We start from the raw sequence: 22,031 nt of genomic DNA, 5'->3' as shown, positions 1-22,031 counted from the left end.
CTGCCAGCCGGGCCCCTGGGAGGACAGCTGAACCCAAGGCAGCACCAGCAGCTCTGCCGCCAGCCACAGCCCCACCATCTGGGCTGGGCTCCCCTGCTGCTGCTCCCTGGCAGCGGCAGCTGGCGCAGCTGTGGGCTCTCTGTCACACTGCAGCTGTGGCCATGCTGCAGCTGGGAGCTTGGTGGGAGGAAGGAAGGCTCTGCCCCCAACGTCTGACGTCACTTACCAGCAGCCTCAGGGAACCCAGCCAGTAAGGCAGCAGCCGCAGGTTGGTGACTTGTGCCTCCATGAGATAAAACAATTTTTAAAGTGTGCCCAGAACCAAGATGACATCGGGCTCTGTGAGGGTTTCAATGAGGAGCTGAGACAGTGCAAGCTCACTAATAGATTCCTCTAATCAGGAAATTCAAGTTGAAGAAGGAGAAAATGGGCTGGCATCACTAAATTGTTTTAGCATAAAAATGTAATTGGTAGTGAAAGCATAAAGTGTAAAACCTTCAGCAAACCCTCCCTGTCCTCTGTGATGCATAGCATCCTGGGTTTGTTTGGGTTTTTGTTTTGTTTTGTTTTGTTTTGTACTAGGGATTGAACCCAAGGGCGCTTAACCCCTGAGCCACCTCCCCAACCCTTTTTTTATATTTTATTTAGAGATGGCATCTCGCCATCTTGCTGAGTTGCTTAGGGACCTGCTAAATTGCAGGCTTTGAAATCACAGTCCTCCTGCCTCAGCCTCCCAAGCCGCCATACCGGGTGCATCCTGGCTTATGACTGGCAACAGAAAAGGATGTTCTCATGGTTCATTGAGGTGGCATAGAAAGGGTGACTGGGCAAATATATCTGTGGCCTCCTTAGACCAACTGTTGCGCTGTTATTGTTTGTGAGTTATTTAAAATAAATTGATTTTCTTTTTCTTTCATTATTTGTGGTACTGACATTGAATCTACGTGCTCTACCACTGGGCCACATCCCCAGTCCTTCTCATTCTGAAGTCTCCCTAAGTGACTTAGGGCCTCCATAAGTTGCTGAGGCAGGACTCAAATTTGTGACCTCAGCTTCCCAAGTTCCTGAGATTACAGTCTCATTTTAAACGAGAGAGTAGCGTGCCATGTGGGATTGCACACAGAGGCTTCTAACTGGATCCGTTAGTTTTGTTGATTTTGAAGGGATTTGAAACAAATGTAGAAAAATGTTCAAATTCAACAAAGCTTGTGCCTGGATATTGTTTTCTGTACACTTGGAAATATTTCGTCATTAAAATAGTGGGGAAAGAAAAAGCGTTTAAGGAAAAGAAGAGCATCCACAAAGAAAAAGGAATCGCACAGGAGATTTTGCAGGAAGATCTGGTTAGCCTGAGAAAATCGGTGGCCCTTCCAGTTGGCGCAGGAAAGGGGAGCCAACGGTGGAGCGGTGTCTCCGGGGCCTTGGAGAGAAAAAAAATGAGCGACCCAAGAATTTCAATCCCCTGCCAAGCACCCACAGGCTCCAGCTGAAAGAACTCAGGAGCTACACTGAGCCAAAAGCCCTTTGAAATCCAACCAACTAAATAATGAATCAAATAAAGGAGGCAAGAATGAAGAAGTCAAGCTAAAAGGTCTGTTATTGAACAAGGAATTCAGAGAGTAAAAGGCTCCCCACCCAAGAAGGTCATGGTTGCAAACAAAATGTCAATAGTACAGACATCAGCACCTGAGAAGGAATTCACATAACTATCAACAACGGATAGACTGGGGCAGGGAAAATGATTGTAATTATAAGCATACTGTTTTCTTTAACCTTAGATAACTATCTAAGATGAATGCATGTGGTTAGGAGTTGCTTTTCATCTGCAGGATTCTGTAGGAATTACTGTTTTCTTTTCAGTGGGGCTGAGTACTGCACCCAAGGCCTTGCGCAGATAAAGTGTCGCTCTACCCCTGAGCCACATCCCCAACCCCAGGAATTAATATTTCTCATAATGAGAAAAACAGCTGGAATTGAGTAATTTGTTCATTTGGCCTTTGGATAAATTCAAGTGAAATTTAAATAGTGCTTAAAAATGAGTAATCCTTATCATGATCCCACTGCGACAACTTGCTCTCCTGTAGATCATCTCTGGGTCTTTCTTTGTAGATAGCCATTCTCTTAGTCCTCAGGGGAGTGGGCCAGGAGGCTTCAAGGAAACCAAAATCCATGGACGCTCAAGTCTTTACATGAAATGGCCTAATGTTTGCACATGGCCTATGTCTATCTTCCTGGTTTTTTGTTTTGTTTTGTTTTGTCCTAGGGATTGAAACCATGGGTGCTTTGCCACTGAGTTACATCCCCAGCATTTTTTTTTTTTTTTGGTAATTTTGAAGTTTATTCGATCTCTCCCTCCCTCCCTCTGTCTCTCTCTCTGTCTCTCTCTCTGTCTCTCTCTCTCTCTCGATCTTTATTTATATGCGGTGCTGAAAATTAAACCCAGTGCTCATACATGTTAGGCAAGCGCTCTACCACTTAGCTACAACCCAGCCCAGCCCTGAGTGGTCTTGAACTTGCAATTCTCCTGTCTCAGCCTCCCAAGTCACTAGGAGGCTGAGACAGGACTTGTCTGGCTTCCATGCTGGCTTCCTGTTTAATCATCATTATATTCTCCTTTTTTTTTTTTTTTTTTCTTTTTTGGTACCAGGGAATTAACCCTGGGGCTCTTAACCACTGGGCTACATGAGACAGGTTCTCACTAAGTTGCTGAGGCTGGCCTCAAACTTACAATCCTCCTGCCTCAGCCTCCCCAGTCACTGGGATTACAGGAGTACACCACCATGCCTGATGGTCATTGCAGGTGGCCTAGGCATATCTTCCTGGTTTTTTTCTTCTGTTTTGTTTTGTCCAACACCTTTTTACATCTCCAACCAGCCCAATCCCACAAAGACAGTCCCATGTGAAGGCTAAGTCAGGTTTACCTTGTTAAAAATTTCTGAGTATGATTCTTCAAAAGTTATCTCAAGCTGGGAGCAGAGGTGCACACCTGTAATCCCAGCAACTCAAGAGGCTGAGGCAGGAGGATCAAAAGTTCAAGGACAGTCTTAGCAACTCAGCAAGACCCTGTCTCAAAATAAAACATAAAAAGGTCTGAGAATGTAACTCAGGGGTAGAGTGCTCCTGGGTTCAATTCTTAGCACCCAAACAAATGTCATCTCAGTTGATAACGATTCACTTATTTGTGTGATGATGTAGTATTTGCTGTCGTCTTCTCTAAACCGTAAGCTCCATAACACCAGGAAACACCTCGTCTCACTCTTTTCGTTACAGCCTTTGACACACACATACATTACCTTGTAACCCAGATGCTCTATACTGAGCTCCATCCTCAGCCCATTTTATTGTATTTTGAGACCAGGTCTCTCTCAGTTTCCCAGGCTGGCCTTGAACTTGTGATCCTCCTATCTCAGCCTCCTGAGTAGCTGGGATTACAGGCGTGTGCCACAGCGCCTGGTTCAAGGTACTTTATTCTTTCTTGTTTATTTGTAGCTTGTCTTATTGTATTTCATTGTCATTGTGGTTTTTATTGGTGCATTATAGCTGTACATAATCATAATAATGGGTCCATCGTGACATGATCATACATGCGAGGGATCTCATTTGCTCCCTTACACTCCCTCGTATTCTATTTCCTCCTCTTTCTCCCTCCTCCTCCCCCTCCTCCTCCTTCCCTTCCTCTATTCTCCTGGTCTTCCTTCCATTCATTTTTTTTACTGTTGCTTTATAGATATACACAAAGGTGAAGTTCACCGTGGTACATTCATATTCGTACATGGCATATTTTGGTCGATTTCAAATTACTACATCCTGAATGAATAAGTAAGCCTGGGAAGCCACACAGCCGCCATACAGGGCCTGTGGGGGACACTCTTGGCCCTCCACTGTGTCGAGGCCAAGACATGGACAGATGTCCCTGCCCTCATGGGTGGCAGTCCACACCGTTGGTGAAACCAGGGAGTTGCATCGTGTCTCCTCCCGGCCACAGGCAGTGTGTCCTTAGGTAAGTCACACCAGGTCTCTGAGCCTCAGTATCTTCCTCTGTGAGATGTGGGCACTGATTCCTGTCCTACAGGGTCATCAATAACCCTTGGATACAGAAGGGTTTTTTAATTTTTTTTCACAAGTATTTTTAAGGTGAGGTGGCACACGCCTGTGATCCCAGCAGCTCAGGAGGCTGAGGCAGGAGGATCGAGAGTTCAAAGCCAGCCTCAGCAACAGCAAGGCACTAAGCAACTCAGTGAGACCCCGCCTCTAAATAAAATACAAAATAGGGCTGGGGGTGTGGCTCTGTGGTTGAGTGCCCCTGAGTTCAATCCCTGGTACAAAACAACAACAACAAAAAAAAACTTTTAACATGAGACAATAGAAAGGATCATTTTGTTTTTTGAAATAAACCTTATTAGGAATTTAAATGGAAAACAAAGCCAAATGAATAGAAAGTGCAAAATCTAGCCAGGTGGTTTATCCTTAGCTTCATGGGACACAGTAAATCAGGTTCTCACCCTGTAGAATAACAAGTTCAGCAGGATGTGGTGCTGCACACCTGTAATCTCAGCTGCTTGGGAGGCTGCGGCTGGAGGATCACAAGTTCAAGGTCAGCTTCAGCAATTTAGCAAGACCCTGTCTCAAAGTAAAGAATTAAAAGGGCTGAGGTGTAGCTCAGTGGTAGAGGGTCTCTGGTTAATCCCCAGTACTTTAGAAAAGAATGACAAGTCCAGCTACAGATGGATTTGACAGGCACAACTTGCTGGTGCCCACCACGTGGGTCCTGAGGGGTGAGACAGGAGGCTGAGAAGACCACGCACAGAGACCATTTCTCGACCTCTGTCCCCTGCTCCGCTCAACCAGTCGTCCGCCCTCTCTCGCCCAGCCCTCCCCAGGGAGGCCTGGGGTGGAGCTGCTTGGCCCTGCAGGGGCTGCCTCTGCCCCTCTGGGACCCCGCTGGCTCCAGGCCTAAAACCAAGCTCTGATGGCCATTCAGTTCTCTGGCCTCCACTGAAGTCCAGCTTCCTCCACAGAGTTCTAGGCTAAAGCCTAACCCTCGGTTATGGTTTGAATCTGGAACGTACCCCCCAGAAGCTCATGTTTTAGGGGGTGCAACTTCTGGTAGGTCACGAGGGCTATAGCCACATCAGTGGATTAATCCACTTGGTGGATTAATAACTGGAACGGACCACCGGGTGGAGACTATAGGCAGGTGGGGCATGGCTGCAGGAACTAGGTTCCCGGAGGTGTGGTCTGGCTGCATCTCTCTGGGGCCCTTTGTGTGTAGGTGTGGTTGTGGGTCTGCTCCCCGGCTGCTGTGAGCTACGCATCTGTCTGCCTTATCTCAGGCCCAGAGCAATGGAGTTGGCTAAACACAGACTGAGACCTCTGAAACCATCAGCCCCAGAAGAAACTTTCCCTGTACTAATTTTTTGTGTTTGTTATTGTTGTTGTTGTTTGTTGTTGCTTTGGTACTGGGGATTGAACCCAGGGGTGCCTAACCACTGAGCCACATCCCCAACCTATTTATTTATTTATTTATTTAAATTTACTTTTTAGTTTTAGGTGGACACAATATCTTTGTTTTACATTTATGTGGGGCTGAAGATTGAACCCAGTGCCTCCTGCATACTAGGGAGCACTCTACCTCTGAGCCACAACCCCAGCCCCCCCCAACCCTTTTTATATTTTATCTAGAGACAGGGTCTCACTAAATGGCTTAAGGCTGGCTTTGAAATAGCGATCCTCCTGCCTCAGCCTCCCAAGCTGTTGGGATCACAGGTGTGAACCACCACGCCCAGCTCACTAAATTGTATTTATCAGATATTTTAATCACACTGACAGAGAGCTAACACAAACCCTGGCAACAGGCTTCTAACTGGGTTCTCTTTCTGTCTTTCTGTCTCTGTCTCTCTCCTGTCTCTCTGTCTCTGTCTCTGCCTCTCTGCCTCTCTCTCTCTCTCTCTCTGTCTCTGTCTCTCTCTGTCTCTCTGTGTCTCTCTCTCTGTCTCTCTGTGTCTCTGTCTCTCTGTCTCTCTCTGTCCCTCTGCCTCTCTCTCTCTCTGTCTCTCTGTCTCTGTCTCTGTCTCTCTCTGACTCTCTGTCTCTCTCTCTGTCTCTGTCTCTGTCCCTCTGCCTCTCTCTCTCTGTCTCTCTCTCTCTGTCTCTGTTTCTCTCTCTCTCTGTCTCTGTCTCTGTCTCTGTCTCTCTCTGTCTCTCTGTGTCTCTGTCTCTCTCTCTGTCTCTATCTCTGTCCTCTCTGTCTCTCTGTGTCTCTGTCTCTCTATCTCTCTCTGTCCCTCTGCCTCTCTTTCTCTCTCTGTCTCTCTGTGTCTCTGTCTCTCTATCTCTCTCTGTCCCTCTGCCTCTCTCTCTCTCTCTGTCTCTCTGTCCCTGTCTCTGTCTCTCTCTGACTCTCTGTCTCTCTCTCTGTCTCTGTCTCTGTCCCTCTGCCTCTCTCTCTCTCTGTCTCTCTCTGTCTCTGTTTCTCTCTCTCTCTCTGTCTCTCTCTCTGTCTCTGTCTCTGTCTCTGTCTCTCTCTGTCTCTCTGTGTCTCTCTCTGTCTCTATCTCTCTCTCTCTCTGTCTCTCTGTCTCTATCTCTGTCTCTCTCTGTCTCTCTCTGTCTCTGTCTCTCTCTCTCTCTATCTCTCTCTCTCTCTGTCTGTCTCTGTCTCTCTCTCTCTCTCTATCTCTCTCTCTCTCTGTCTGTCTCTCTCTGTCTCTCTCTCTCTGTCTCTCTCTCTCTCATTTCCTGCCAGCTGTTCTAAAGTCTTGGTGAAGTATCAGGGGCAGAGGGGCCCAGCCGACCCCCTCACGGAGGCAGGAGAGGCTCTGGGGGAAATCACGGGTGGCTCCGGCCCCCCGACCCTGCTCTCCTGCCTCCTGAGAGAATCTCTCGTCTCTGATGCAGGGGTGACGTTTTCTTCCTCTCTGTCTCCCTCTTCCCCTGGAAGGGAAGTGGGCGTGCTGGTGGGGTGAAGGGAATGACACTGCATGGGGGCTAGGCAACGAGGGTCACTGCGGGGGGGACAGAAGGGCCACTCTATTCCCAGCTGCCTCTGGGATCTCCCAGGAGACTTCCCCAGCCTTGGGTTTGAGTGTCGCCACAGTTTGGCTCTGAACTGCTCCCCCGAAGCCCATGTTTTAAAGTCTTGTTCCCAGTGTGGAGCCAGCAGTGGACACTTTAAAACTCAGGGCCTAGTAGAGGTCACTGAGGGTCCCACAATAGGAGGGTGGGACACCGTCCCTTTCCTCTTTCTCTCTTCTGCATTTCAGTCATGAATTGAACAGCTTTCCTCGTCCACGTGCTCCCTCCCTACCCACGACACACTGCCTCACTCAGACCCAAAAGCAACTGGGGGCCAACCAACCATGAACTGAAGCCTCCAGAACTTGTGAGGTTTATTTGTTAAACCTTTCCTCTTTGCAAGTTGATTATCTCAGGGGTTTTATTACAGTCATAGAAAGCTAACAAAAACAAGGAGCCACCTCCTCTCCTCCCCAGGGCCTTGGTACCAACTGTCATCCTTGCCAGATCCTCCAAGAAGCTCTGTGCCCCATTTCCTCCCTTTTGTGCTCACCAGACCTACCCCTCCCCTGATTTTTGTTCCATCTCAGCCCATCCTTCCCCCGGGCATAGCGATCCTGCTGCTCTCTGAAGTCTATTTTCACAGGGTTTGCTTCTGCACTCCCTACAAGAATTTCTTTTAACTAGATGCTGACTTGCACAGATTTCAAGTCGACTGGGCAGATTTTTTTCATCATGTTTAAATCATTGTTAAAAGTGTACATTCTGAAGCATTTAGATAACTGGAGCATTTTTAAATAAAACTATGTAGACACTGTTTTAAATGTGTGTTTGAGGAAATCTAAACATTTGAAATATGTAGGTCTGAGAAAACAACGAAACAGAAAGTCAATAAGTAAATAGAGGACTTAAAGAACACCACAGATCAATTGGACCTGACCGACGTTGCATTTTTGAGTCTGGGGATGTGGATCAGCCTGTGCAAGGCCCTGGGTTCAATCCCCAGTACCATTAGGAAAAAAAAAATTGTGACTGTAATGAAATGCCTACAACAGCTAGCTTTATAAAGAGGAAAAGTTTATTCAGCTCACAGTTTGGGTGGTCCCAAATCCAAGAGTGGGCAGGGAGGCTCCATCTGTGTGACATCAGATGAGAGCAGCAGATGGCAGTGCATGATGGCAAGAGCTCATGTAGCAGCAAGCAGTCAGGTCTCAACAGGAATGAAGAACAAAAAGAGTGTGGGCAGAAGCAGGCTGGCTCCTTTATAACAATCCTCTCCCACGGGGAGACCCACGGGGCCACAAGAGCCGGGCAGAGTGATGCACGTCTAGAGCTCCAGCTACTCAGGAGGCTAAAGTAGATCACAAGTTCAAGGTCAGCCTCATCAATTTAGGGAGACCCTATCTCAACCCCAAAGCTAAAGAAGACTGGGAGTGTAGCTCGGTGGTAGAGCACTCCTGGGTTCAATCCCAGGACCATAAATCAATAAATAAAACAATTGAATAACCACAAGAAATTTGATAGGTTACTATAAGCATACAATCAGACAAGACTGAATCAGGAAGAAATAGAAAATCTGAAAAGAATTATTACTAGTAAGGAGATTGAATCTAATAAAAAAAACCTCCCAACACAGGAAAACCCAGGATCAAATGGCATCACTGGACAATTCTACCTAATACTTAAAGAAAATCAATACTAATCTTCTCAAACTCTTCCAAAAAAATTAAAGAAAATGGAACACTTCTGAATTCATTTTATGAGTTCAGCATTATTCTGCCACCAAAGCCAGACAAAGATCCTACAGACTAAAGTATCTGATGAATAGTAATGCAAAAATCATCCAAAAAATACTAGCAAATTAAGTTCAACAGCACAGCAAGAGCATTATCAATCATCATCAAGTAGGATTTACCCCTGGAATGCAAGGATGGTTTTATATACGGAAAGGAATACATGTAATGTGCCGATTAACAAAATAAAGGACAAAAATCACATGATCATCTTAAATGATGCAGAAAAAGTATTTGATAAGATTCACCACTCTTTCATTATTAAAAAAAAATACTCAAAAACCTAGGAATAGCAGAAAATTACTGCCAGGCACAACATCACATGCCTGTAATCCCAGCTACTCAGGAGGCTCAGATAGGAGGATCAGGAGGTTCAAGGTCAGCTTGGGAGACACTGTCTAAAAAGAAAAAGAAAAAACAAAATAAAAGGAGCTGGAGATGTAGCTCAGTGGTAAAGCACCCCTGGGTTCAATCCCCAGTACCTTAAAAAGAAAAAAGTTACCTCCCCAACATAATGAAGGTCACATATGAGAAATCCACAATTAACATCAACTAAACAGTGAAAACTGAAATTTTTTTCTTCTAAAATCAAGAAAAAGACAAGAATGCCTATTCTCACCAATTGTACTCAACATCGTACTAGAGTCTTACTCAGAGCAATTAGGTAAGAAAAAGAAATAAAATGCATCCAAATTGGGGTAAAAAAGAAGTAAAATAATCTCTTTGCAGATGACATGGTTTTATATGTAGAAAACTCTAAAGAATTTATTTTTTAAAAGCCCATCAGAACTAATAAATAAATATAGCAAAGTTATGGCCTTTTGCATTTTTTATTTTGAGGCAAGGTCTTGCTACGTTGCTAAGGGTCTTACTAAATTGTCGGAGCTGGCTCCACTTGTGATCCTCCTGTCTCATCCTTCCCCTTGGCTGGGATTACAGGCGTGCACCACTATGCCCAGCCCAGGGGCAATTTTTACAGAAATAGAAAAAGGCCTCAAATTCACAATGAACCTCAAAGGACTCGAAATAGCTAAATAATCTTGAAAAAGAAAAACAAAACTGAAAGCCTACACTTCCAATTTCAAAATATATGACAAAGCTCTGGTAATCAAAACAGATTGGTCGGGGAATAAAGAGAGAAATACAGACGAGTGGATCAGAAAAGAAAGTCCAGAAGTGGTCCTCACTTAGAAAGGCTATTTAACAAGGTGCCAAATTACACAACAGGGAAAGGACAATCTCTTCAACAGATGCTGTGGGAAAACTGGATACCCACTCGCAGAAGGATTAAGGCACAGAGACACACACCTTAATCCCAGCAACCGGGAGGCTGAGGCAGGAGGGTTGACCGCCAGCCCAAGGCCAGCTGGGCAACTGAGCAAGATCTTGTCTCAAAATAGAAGATGAAGGGACTGGGGAGGTCGCTCAATGGTAGAGTGACCCTGGGTTCAATGCCAGTACCAAAAAAAAGGATTAAGATGGACCTTTATCTCATGATCTAAGACCTGAAACCATAAAACTCCTAGGAAAAAGCACAAGGGAAATCTTCATGACCTTGGTCTTGACAGTGATTTCTAGGACGACACCAAAAGCACAAATAACAAGAGCAGAAACAGAGCAAGGAGACTACATCAAACAAAAACTTCCACAATCAACAGAGCAAAAGGCGACCTACGGAGGGGGAGAAGAAATTTTTTGTAAACCGTACATTGAATTAAGAATGAATGCACATAATATACAAAGAACTCAACAACAAAAAGACAACCCAACTTTTAAAACGAGTAAAGGATTTGAAGAGACATTTCTCCAAAGAAGATACACGAACAACGTGCAAATAAAAAAAATGCTCAGTCTCACTAATTATCAGGGAAATACAAATCACAACCACGATGTAGGGATAAAAGGGGATAGAGGAGGATTGGTTAGTGCATACAAAAACACAGTTAGGCCAGGTATAGTGGCCCACACCTGTAATCCCAGCAGCTCAGGAGGCTGAGGCAGGAGGATCACAAGTTCAGAGCCAGCCTCAGCAATAGCAAGGCACTAAGCAACTCAGTGAGACCCTGTCTCTAAATAAAATACAAAATAGGGCTGGGGATGTGGCTCAGTGGTCAAGTGCCCTTGAGTTTAATCCCCAGTACCAAAAAAATTAAAAAATATACAGGTAGATAGGAAAATTAAGATCTAACATTCCATAGCAAGGTAGGATGGGTATAATTAACAGTAATTTATTGGTGGCTATATCAACAATAATTTATTCTATATTTCAAAATATCTAGAAGACCGGATCTTGAATGTTCCTAACACAAAGAACTGACAAATGTTTGCGGTGACAGATATGCTAATTACCCTGAGTTGATCTTTGCACATTTGACTATGTGTCAAAATACCACATAATACCCCATGAATATGTAGAAATATCATGTGTCAATTAAAAAAAAAAGTAAGCCACAATGAGATATTACCTTCCACACATTCGGATAGCTACTATCAAAAACACAGCCTGGGGCTGGGGATGTGGCTCAAGCGGTAGCGCGCTCGCCTGGCATGCGTGTGGCCCAGGTTCGATCCTCAGCACCACATACCAACAAAGATGATGTGTCTGCCGAAGACTAAAAAAAAATAAATATTAAAAAAATTCTCTCTCTCTCTCTCTCTCTCTCTCTCTCTCAGAAAAAAATTAAAAAAAAAAAAAAAAAAACACAGCCTGACACAGTGGCTCACGTGTGTCATCCCAGAAACCCAGGAGGCTGAGGTAAAAGGACCGCAGATTCAAGCCAGCCTGGGCAATCTAGAAAGACCATGTCTCAAAATTTTAAAAAATGATAATAAAAAGGGCTGAGACTGTAGCTCAGTGATAGAGAGCCCCCGGGTTTAATCCCCAAACCTGTAAAGAAAAAGAAAGAAAGACCAATACATCTGTGCTTGGTGGCACATGCCTGGAACCCAGCTACTCAGGAGGCTGAGCCAGGAGACTTGCACGTGCAAGGCCAGTCTCAGCAACTCAGTGAGACCCTGGCTCAAAATAGAAAAGACCTGGGATGTAGCTCAGTGGTAAAGCGCCCCTGGGTTCGATGCCAGTACAAAAAGAAAAGAAAGAAAAAAACAGTGTGCATAAAGTTAATAATACTGCAATATACACTGAAAAGTTGGGTGGTTTTTTTTTTTGCCATAATAAATAGATAGACAGATAGATATGCAGACAGACAGAAGACCCACACTAAGAAAAAAAAAAATGTGAACAGGTTCTTCACCACTTAGACAGCATGGTAATACTTGGCACAGATAAAAGGCATGTGTTTCATTTTTAATTGGGGAAGAGTCATTGCTTTTCTGTTTGTTTGCAGAACTGAAGATGGAACCCAGCAGCACTTTACTACAGAGCTACATCACTGATCCTTTTTAGTTTCTGAAACAGGGTTTTTACTAAGTTGCTGAGCCTGGCCTCCAATTTGTGATCCTCCTGCCTCAGCCTCCCAAGGAGCTGGGATGACAGGCATGTGCCACCACACCTGATGGGAAACGGTTACAGTGATGAGGAGGTGACAAAGGAGCGTCAGCCTGTTCTGAGGCCAACCAGTTTTAGAAGGCTTAAGATCTGGAAGTAGATTCCAGTAAAACTCTCTGTGCCTGTTTCTTTGGGGAAATCTTAAACCTTGGGGTACATGCTCCCATTTCCAAACGCCTGATCCCAAGTTCTACAGGCTGGGGTTCCTGCCGTGTTCTCCCTGGGGGGTCCCATGGTGCAAGAGAGGGAGAGGAATGGAGAAGGCGTGTTGTTTCTTAGCCGCTGAGGCTTCCTCTCCTCCCCTGGCCTCCTGCACCCCTACTTTTCATCCCACAGCTTCCGCTTCTTGGAATAGCACGTTGATGAGGATTCTGGGCTCCACACCCCGAGGGGCTCAGGACGGGGGTCTGGCCCCCTGTGGAATCGCAGTGAGGATGAAAGGAGACCTCCTCTGCACCTGGAAACTGAACAGGGATCTGAGTCTGGAGACAGGGACACTGGGCCTCCGGCCCTCGGTGGAGCAGGAGGGAGGGTGGCAGCAGGTGCCAGGATCCAGGAATCCTCATTTCTCTCTTGCTCTGCCTGTGAGGTCCCCCCTTGGGTCAGAGTGGAGGGCAAAGACCACCCAGGCATGAGAGGATCTCAGGGAGACCGAAGGGTTTGACGAACGCCGTCAAGGGACCAGGGAAGAGGGATACAAACTCCAAATCCAGCCTTTATTACCATCATTTTAGTGGCTACGCCGAGGGCGGGGGCTCAGCCCTGCTTATCATCCCAGACACAGAGGCAGCTGGGGTGGGGGGTCCCTAGACATGCTTCTCGGCCCTGCTGAGGGCTGTGGAGGAGGGAGAGGTCTCTGCCACTACTAATACCAGGAGCAGGGAGACCTCAGCAGCAAGCCGACCTCTGGAGGCAGGAGGCAGACACAAACATCAGGCACTGGAGGGATAAACAGACGGGACAGGTGAGGAAACTCTTGGGGTCCCCAAACAGCATTGAGATCTCATGGGGGGGCCCCAGGGCCTGCTGGCTCCAGGGACTGAGACCCTCATGGTAGCACCCCCACACTGAGATATTCACAAAGGGGCCCGGGCATCTCCCCTTCCCCTGTTGAGCGAGGGTAAGGAGAGGGTCTGGGGGAGAAGCCAGGAGGGGCTGGGAGGGCAGCGGGGTCAAGGAGGGAGCCTGGGAAGAGAACAGGGCTGGGCTCCGGGGGCCTGGAGGACGGTGGCGGGGCCTTTAGCTGCTACTCTGCTGCTCCTGCTGCCGGATCAGGTTGGCGATGGGGCCGGTGATGCCACCTATCAAGGTCCAGTACTCATCAAAGCTGATGCGTCCGTCGTGGTTAGCGTCCAGGTTCTGGATGAGCTTGTCGGCAGCCTTTCGGTTCCCCGTGTCCTGCAGAGGATCCAGGGATGGGGTGGGGGGTGGCTTTGAGGGACGGGAGGGTGGCAACCCCAGAGAGCCTGGGCAGCTGTTGCCCTGGGAAAATGCAAACAGAGCTGGGGGGGGGGGGCGAGGCCTGGGCACCCTGGGAAGACCCGGGCCTCAGGGCTGCAGGGGAACTCAAAGGACAGAGCCGGCACAGCAGGAAAGGGGGAGGCAGGACCCACGGCAGGGACTTTACCGTCAGCATGTGGTTGAGCTCCTTCTGAAGCATCTTGCGGAAGCTGCTCTTGCTGATCTTGTTCTTGACCAGGCTGTGCTTAGACACGTATTTGTAGAAGTTCTCCACCAGCACCACCACCGCCTTCTCTAGGTCCGTGTAGCAGTCGGCCATTGCGCTGCCTCAGCTCCTCCGGGGCCTGGTACCGAGGAAGGGAGATAAGACATCCACAGGCCAAACCTCCTCCCTTACTCCCACCCTGCGCCCTGGCGCCCCCAGGGATGACTGGTCCTCAGGAAAAAGGGGGGGACCATGGGTGCTGGGGTGCGGGGGTGGGCCCTGGAACGAGAGCTATGCGGCTCCTCTGATCCAGGTGCTCCCCCGCTCAACCGCCTGGACAGGTTCTCCAGCCCTTCCCCAGCCCAGGGCACTGGCTGCCCGCCGCGTGTCAGCCCTGGTAAGAGCAAGAGGCTCCCTTTCCCAGGAGGACGGCCACTGCCCAGGCCTCCCACCCTGCTCCTCACCCAGCACCGAGGGCCCCTGCCCGGGGGCAGAGCAGCTAAGAACTGCTAGGATGCGAACCGAAGCCCACCCCAAGCCCTTCTCCAGGCTGCCAGGCAGTGAATCCAGAGGCTCAGGCCCCCGCCGCCCATCTCCAGGGCAGGACCAGATGCTGACCCATCACGTCAGATTTTGGGCAGCCTCCCAACCACCCTGCCACGCCCAGCCAGCCTCTCTGCCCTCCTACCCACCCCTAGAACATACAGCGGAACCCAAGGAAGCCCCCTGACCCCATTACCTAAGGAGGAGCCAGGCTGTTCTGCCCCCGCTGGAGCCGGACCCTGGACACAACAGCTGCCTGCCAGAGGCCACTTGCGTCACCCCCTCACCCAAGGACAAAAGGCACTCACATTCCAGGCGGATACAGCCTTCTGAATAACAGGATATGAGGGGAGCAGGCGGGTCTCCTCTGTGAGTCGCCGCCCAGGCCCAGAGCCCCCCCAAGTCAACCCAGGCAAATCAGACACCCCCCCACCCTCAAGGCCAAGAATGAGCTCCAGCCGCCTTCAGCTGGCTCTGGCAAGGGGAGAGGGGCCCAGCCACAGAGCAGGCGGACGGGAAATGGGGGTCCTCTTCTCTAGGCCCCACAATGCAGCCTCCTGCCCCGCCACCTGCTTTCCCCTACCCTCGTGGCCCTTCCTACTCCCATGCCCATGGCCAGGCCTGCTCCACCCAGCTGAGCCTGCCCATCACTCTGGCCTGGCCCAAACCACGCCTCCCTTGGAGGCCCGCCGCCTTGACCCCTGCCCTCGGCACGTTCCTCCCCGACTCTTCACTGTCCCAGCCCTGTCTGGAGCCACTAACTGGTGTGGCCACTGTCTCTACAGCTCTGGTCTCCGTCCTTGGGGCAAGCATAGTGTCCTGATATGCAGCAGCTGCATTTCCTGAGCCAAACCACAGAACGCAGAGACCTGGGGACAATGATTTTTCCTCGGGGGACACAACAGCCCTTCTTCTGGTCTCCCGGACTCCCCTGACCCGCCTTGTTCGGCTCCGAGCCTGGCCCACGGGAGATAATTCTATGAATGTTGGACCTCCTTTCAGCCCTGATCGTAGGTGTCCCAGACCCCCAGCTAACTTTCCAAGTCTTTTCCTCTGATGGAGCTTTATCTCAAGGAAGGGTGAGACCCGGAGGAAACAGCCCAGGAAGGAAGAAGGAAGGAGAGTTGAGAGGGAGAAGGGTCCGTGGCCTCTCGGGCAGGCAATCCTGCCCTTCCCCCTGCCCTCGCCCACATGACCACTCTGGTCTGCGGCTGGGCGGATGACATAAAAGGCCAGCACTGCAGGAAACCGTACTCTTTATTTAAGTGTGTGGTTCAATAAGACGTTCAGACAAATCCTCTGACCTCCACAAATAAAGAGGAGGAAAAAATTTCAACCACGATCTGTCTGCTCCGCTGCTTTTGGGTGGGAGGTACCCAAGCTCATGACCAGAGCTCCTGGGGTTTCTGGAAATGGTACCCATTCCCGGAAGGATGATGCCACACCCACTCCCAACAAGCCTGGGCAGTAGGGAGAGCATGTGGAGACCCCTCCCACAATTAACCCCCTCAGACCTGTTCCTACCCTGGGAATCCCGTGGGGAGCAGTCAGGGAGAGGGAAGGGAAAGACAGGCAGCTCCGCCTGCTCTTCCTCAACACCATGCCCAACCCCTACCCTACCTGCGGCAGGGGCCAAGTAGGCAAGACACAGGTGAGCACCCAAAAGAAGACTCCGCCTCTGGCTCTCAGGTGGGCTGGGCAAGCCAGAGAGGAACCTTCCGGGGCTTCCACTTCCAGGTCCTCCTCCCGGGAGTCAGCCCCCCCCCCCCCCCCCCCCGCATCCGTCTATCCGTCTACTGGTAAAATGGACCACACGGAGATAACCATCGAGACAAACACTTTTCTGAAGCTCTTTCCCGATGGCAGGTTATCAGAGCGGGACAGTCACCATCACGTGTCATTATTCTCCGCCTCCCACCCTCCCCTGGGGGCCAGGAGACAGGATCTGCCACCCCACCCGGCCCATAGCCACCTGCTCCTCCGGATGCCCATCCTCTCACCTCTGGACCTATCTCCAGGTATGGGGGAAGGGCAGCTGTGCTGTCCTCGGGCCCCTCTTTAGGATGGGTGGCCAGGAAGGGGTCCCTGCAGTCACATTGTCTCAAGAGATCTTGGCCGAGAATGGTGGGCAGGGGGAGTCAGGGTGACAGTGTCCTCCAAGGAGCCCCTCCCTGGCCCCCACCTTCTCCCTGTCTTCTCCGTGGCTGATTCATCACTGAGCAACCCGCAGGCTCCCACCTCCCACCCCCGCCCACCTGAGCCCAGCTTGCTGACTTCTCCAAAAGCCCAAATTGCCCTGACACCATCCCCTGGATCTCAGCCACGCCAGCCCCGCCCTCCCACCCCCAGGTTCTGGCCCCGCCCCCGCGCGTGTCTGCTGACACCCCCCACCAGTCCCCTTCATTCTGGAACCCTGAACCTCCACCACAGCCCCAACGTGCACCTCTTGCCACCCTGCACACACTCCTGACTCTTACGTTGTTTCCAAGCATTGGGCTGTGTCCCCAAACTCCTAGTCCCCTCGTCTCTGGGATTCTCCAGAGTCTATCCGTTCTCAAGCTCAAGTCTGGCATTTTGAGTTCCTTCCATCTGCTTCCCATCTACCACTCACTCCCTTATTCACACTCCTGCAGGCTCTCTGCTCATGTGCTCATTCAGTCATTCTTTCTCTTTGCAGGAGAGAGGGACTCGGTGCTGGGGATGGAACCCAGGGCTTTGTGCTGGCTAGGCCCCCTCCCACTGAGCCCTAGTCCCAGCCGCAGGCCTTCCCTTCCTGACTCACTCCTTCTGGCCCAAGTGCCCTGGGTACACTGGGAAGGCCTGTTGAAGAACTGGGCTGGGAATCTGAACAGGGCTGCGAAGGCAATCTGTGTTTGCAATAAGTATTTCAAAAGAATTTCTCCAGCCTCAATCAACAGGTCCATTCTCTGCTGTGTTCTCAGTGGCCTGAGGTTCACGGTTCTCACAGGTGACCTGCCTCAGCCCTTCCCACCCTCACAGGGTTCATTCACAGTTGCACACACAGAAGCCAGGGGCCCGGCCTTTACGGATCCCCTTTGCTTGGGCACCTCATTTACCTTCTGCCCTCTTGTGCTTTCAGACCACTACACTGTGGACTTCTTTGAAATTTCTTACAGATGAGTGAAGCTGGAGGCATGTGCAGGCACGTGTGCAAACCCAGACACACACACACACACGCACACGCACACGCACACGCACACGCAAACGCTGCACCTGGCCTCACCTCTCAGGGAGCTTCGCTACTTGCTGGGGAAGGGCTGCACCCACCTCACCTCCACCCTGCCCTCACCCCCACCTCGGCTGGGCCAGGCAGGCCAAGGCTCCTACAGCACCGGTGGCTCTGCCAAGCCAAGGCAGTCAAGCCAGGACCTGCCTGGGTCCCAAGGTGGAGAAGCTTCGGGTTCAAGGCTTGGCTTCTTTCCCTCTCCCTTTTCCAGGGAGCTCCCAGGCTTCCCCAGGGCCTCACCCAGGCCCCTCCCAAGGAACAACTCCCGGAGCACCACGGGGCCTGCATCCGGGACCTGCCCATGGTCTTCAGGTAAAGAAGCCACCTCGGCCCCTGCCTCCTTCCCTGGGCTCTGAGGCTCTCTGGACCCTCCTGGGTCCTTTTCAGTCTCCCAGGACACAACTCCCAGATCCCAGAGAGGCCTGTGTCCCACATCTGACCACCCCACCGTCCCCACCAACACACACTTGTCCCTTCTGTTCAGGGAGGGACGAGCAGCTGTGGGCAAGGCTCCCAGGGTTCTGCCCGGTGCCCCAGCCCCTGGAGAAGAGCCCAGGCAGCTGCTGGGCCAGGGAGGGTCTCACCACCCTGCCCACTCCTCTGGAGGCCCCCTGGAGCCCCCAGCCACAGCAGGACTCCTCATTCTCAAACTGGCCTTTGGAAAAAGTTAATAATTAACACAACCTCTTCCTGCCCTGCCTCTGGAAGTCCCCTGTCCCCAGGCCCCCTTCACTGCCCCTTCTCCTGGCCTCCCAAGCCTGCAGGGTCCCTTGGGCAGCCCCAGACCTCCCAGACCGGATCTGGGGTGCTCACCTGCCTGCTCGATCCACCTCCACTCCTGCAGGGTTCTGGGGCCTGGGCTCTGGCACTGCCAACAGCTCCCCCGTTCAGCCCGGCCAGGACTCCTCCCCGCTGCACTCCCAGAATCTGTCCCACTCCCTCCCGGCCCTGCCTGGCTGAGCTGGCTCGGTGGGGAGGTAGTGGCTGAGCTCCTTCTTAACTTGGCCCTGGGGTTGGGCCCTGGTTAAAGGGATACACACCTTTTTTCACACCCCTCGACCGCCACCCCAGAGGGAGTGGTGGAACCTGGCGCTCCCCCAACTCCACCCTCCTCACCCCACAGGGCCTGAGCAGAACCTGACAGAGTGGAGAAGGGCAGGGCAGGACGGTCACCTGCCCTTCTGACCTGGGTCACTGGGAGCCCAGTTTCAGGGGCCCTCCACAGACAAGTTCAGGTAGCATTCCGGTCCAGCCTAGCTGGCCACAGAAGCTTCCTCGATGTCTGGATGTCAGGAAGAACACCTGACTTCTGTCGACACTGGGGACCAGAGGTGGGCTGTGGTCTTCCCTCTCCAGGTCAGCGCATCCTCACCTCTGCTGAGACCCAACCCCAAAACCCCTCGTGCACGGTAGAGGATTCCTCTGCGAATCCCCCAGGTCCCCAAGGAAATTGGCCAGCTCCACCTCCCTGTGGTGGGGACTGTCTCCCACTCCCAGGGACTTCCACTCACTGGGCCCGCATCTGTGTGTTGGGCTGTCTGTAAGGGCTGCACGTGATCTTCCCGACGCTCCTATATCCTGTGCCTATCCCCTTTTTACAGGTGAGAGACACACTCGAAAAGCGTGTCCAGAGTTTCACAGATGTAAGTGGCAGAGATGGGACTTCAACCCAGGCGGGTCGGCCTGGATCTCAGCCCTTTGCCGTGCGTTCATGTCCTTTTCCCCAGGTGTGCACACCTGGGCCCTCATCTCCTGCTGGAGGATCAGCTCCTGGACAAGGCAGAGCCTCTGCCTCAGAGAGGACCAGGTCTCCGGCTGGTTGGGCTTGTTTCCACCCTCACCCAAATCCCTGGGGAGAAGGCCACACCCAGTCAGTTCCACTGCAACTGCTCTCCTTCCCCGGGTCTGTCCCACCGATGACTCTACCACCTGCCCCCAAGGATCCCTCACCCCTGGATCCCAGGGCAAGTGTCCAATCAAGACAACACCTTTTAATTTTTTTTCCATTTTTTTATTAATCAAATGATACAAAACAACCCTCATTCTGTAAATGCCCACGCACCCGGCTGCTCCTCTCCCCACAGTCACACCCTCCCAGCCTCTTCCTCAAGCTCTCCCTCCTCCCCTGCCCTAGCCCTGGGACAGAGTCTTGGGAGGAGGGTGGGGCAGGGCTGGAGGCCGGAAGGGATAGCCTGGGACAGACAGCTACAATTTCGTTTGGAGATGGAGAGGGGTAGGTTCTCAGAGATCCTTTTGGGTACCATATCCAGCCATATCCCCAGCTCCCTTCTTCAAATCATTTCCCATAGCCCGGCTTCTCTGCCCTTTCCCCACCATCAAATCACTGGGCCCTTACACCACTGTTACCCCTCCCTGTCCTCCCTGGTCCCCACCTGCTCCCTGAGCTTCCCTCCGGCGGGGTCTCTGGGTCCCGTCATCTCCACAGAGCTCCACAGAGCTCGGGAAGGAGGTATTCAGAGACCCTGGGGAGGGCTACTGTGAACCTGAACTTGGCAGAGATGAGGAAAGGTACAGGCTGGGGGACAGGGTGGGGGTGATGGAGAGAAGTTTGATTTCCAGGCCCACAGTCTTGAAGGTCCCCTTTCCCCCGTATCCCCCCTGAGAGATTCCAGGGAGAAGTCCTCAGCTCCTTGGGACAGGGCTCTCCAGCTTCACGCTCTTGGCCGCTTCTCCAATTAGCTCCCAGAAGCTCCCGAACTCCAGTCTAGAGTCGTTACAGTTGCCCAGGTTGGCGATTTTCTCTTCCAGCCCACAGTTGCTCTGGGCAGAGGGAAGAGGCCACAGCTCAGCAAGACAGTGCCTGGGATCTTCCCACCCCGCCCTGCCCAGGGGCGGACAGCAGGACCCGAGCCTGCCCGGCACCGGCCCGGGGGAAGCTAGGGGTGGCCAGTGCCCGTGTGGGTGGGGTCGTGAGGCGCTTGCTTGGGAAGTCAGGGGACTGACGAGGGTGGGGTCCATCCCCTCGGTACCGGCATGAGGTGCGGCAGCTGCTGGGTGACCAGGTCCCGCAGCTCGGAGGAGGTCAGTGTCTCCTTCCCGCCCTCCACCGAGTACTGGTGGAAGTTCTTGATGAGGGTCTCGATGGCCCTCTCCACCTCACTGAACTCCTGGGCGTCCTGCGGGCGGCAGACGTGAAGCACATCAGGGAGGCTCCTGATGCCCGGGAGCTCGGGTAAAGCCAGCAGGGCAGAAGACAGCTGGGGTGGCCCTGCCCGCTCCAGAGCCCAGGACCCAGTCCCTCTCCCTCACCCGCACCCCAGCCCCCAGCAGCTTCTGCCCTGACCCAAGGGTTGGGCAAGACTTTCCTCCCGGCCACCCCCATCCCCGGGCAGGACGGGTCGCAGCACGTGGGCAGACACCCTCTTCCCAGGAGGAGTCCATCCCATCACCTTGTGTGGGGTTCAGGGAGGGATCTCAGGCCTCACGGACGAGGTCTGGGTGGAGGGCAAGGCCGAGGTGAGGGGCAGAAGTCCGTGGGGTGGGAAAGAACAGGGAAACAGGCCAAGAGCGGAGGGGCCCACCTCAGCATTGGCTGACCGACACTGTCCCATGGTGCCTGGAGCTCTTGTCCCTTGGTGAGTCTTGTCGTCCTAGAGCCTGACCCAGCAGAACCGATGGATCATGATCTGCCTGGAGAGAGGGGACCTGAGGTCAGGGGACACTTCTGCTTTCTGTCTCCATGACCCCTTTTGGCTCCACCCAAGATCTTCTGCCTCACCCCCGGGGTCAGAGGCAACCCCACACAGACCCAGTCCCTGCCCAGGGCCCAGGAGATAAGGCCACAGTGCCCAAGCCGACCCATTTAGAGGTCTCACCTCAGTCTCACACCTCCAGCCACCCACTTATGCTCAAGTCGCATGAGCTCCCGGACCCAGTCCCCAGCCCTCCCTTGGGAGACTCAGGCAAGAGAGGCTCAGGGTGCTCCCTGTACAGGAGAAAAGCCCTGGGTTTCCTTACCTGCTGGCAGCCGCTGAGACTGGACGGGAGGAGCCAGCTCACCTCAGCTGGGCTCTTATACCTGGGGGAAGGGAGGGGAGCAGGGGGCTGGGCCTCAGAGCCACCCCAGCTCTTGCAGCAGCCTGGGCTGGGAGCCAGCTGTGTGGGCCCCACCCTCCATGGGCCAGAGCTCCAGAGCCAGTCCCCACCCCTGCCACGAGGAGGGAGCCCTGGAGGGCTGGGGCTGGGACACCCCTGGCCCCAGATCAGCAGGCAGAGTCACAGGGAGACAGGGAAGGAAGG

The 22,031-nt window shown here is 52.0% G+C and overlaps 2 protein-coding genes across 4 annotated transcripts; both read right to left on the bottom strand.

Moving 5' to 3' along the window:
- Positions 1-13,012: 13,012 nt before the first annotated feature.
- On the bottom strand, positions 13,013-18,749 carry S100a16 (S100 calcium binding protein A16). Of its 2 annotated transcripts, none has more exons than XM_026412942.2 (3): positions 18,585-18,749; positions 13,943-14,120; positions 13,013-13,713 (listed from the first exon to the last, which is right to left on the bottom strand). In XM_026412942.2, the coding sequence occupies exons 2-3, from the start codon at positions 14,093-14,095 to the stop codon at positions 13,555-13,557; spliced, it is 312 nt and encodes a 103-aa protein (XP_026268727.1). In that variant the 5' UTR covers positions 14,096-14,120; positions 18,585-18,749; the 3' UTR covers positions 13,013-13,554. The 2 variants fall into 2 exon arrangements, with proteins under 2 accessions (XP_026268727.1, XP_026268728.1); XM_026412943.2 differs by lacking the exon at positions 18,585-18,749 and adding an exon at positions 14,721-14,901.
- A 1,665-nt stretch (positions 18,750-20,414) lies between these two features.
- On the bottom strand, positions 20,415-21,343 carry S100a14 (S100 calcium binding protein A14). 2 transcript variants are annotated; one of them, XM_026413006.1, is made up of 3 exons: positions 21,314-21,343; positions 20,762-20,908; positions 20,415-20,552 (listed from the first exon to the last, which is right to left on the bottom strand). In XM_026413006.1, the coding sequence occupies exons 1-3, from the start codon at positions 21,341-21,343 to the stop codon at positions 20,415-20,417; spliced, it is 315 nt and encodes a 104-aa protein (XP_026268791.1). The 2 variants fall into 2 exon arrangements, with proteins under 2 accessions (XP_026268791.1, XP_026268792.1); XM_026413007.1 differs by lacking the exon at positions 20,762-20,908.
- Positions 21,344-22,031: the final 688 nt, after the last annotated feature.

The sequence above is a fragment of the Urocitellus parryii genome, chromosome 11, assembly GCF_045843805.1.
Source record: "Urocitellus parryii isolate mUroPar1 chromosome 11, mUroPar1.hap1, whole genome shotgun sequence".
Taxonomy (NCBI): domain Eukaryota; kingdom Metazoa; phylum Chordata; class Mammalia; order Rodentia; family Sciuridae; genus Urocitellus; species Urocitellus parryii.
The sequence above is the reverse complement of the archived record's forward strand: the minus strand, read 5'-3'. Positions and strand labels throughout refer to the sequence as shown.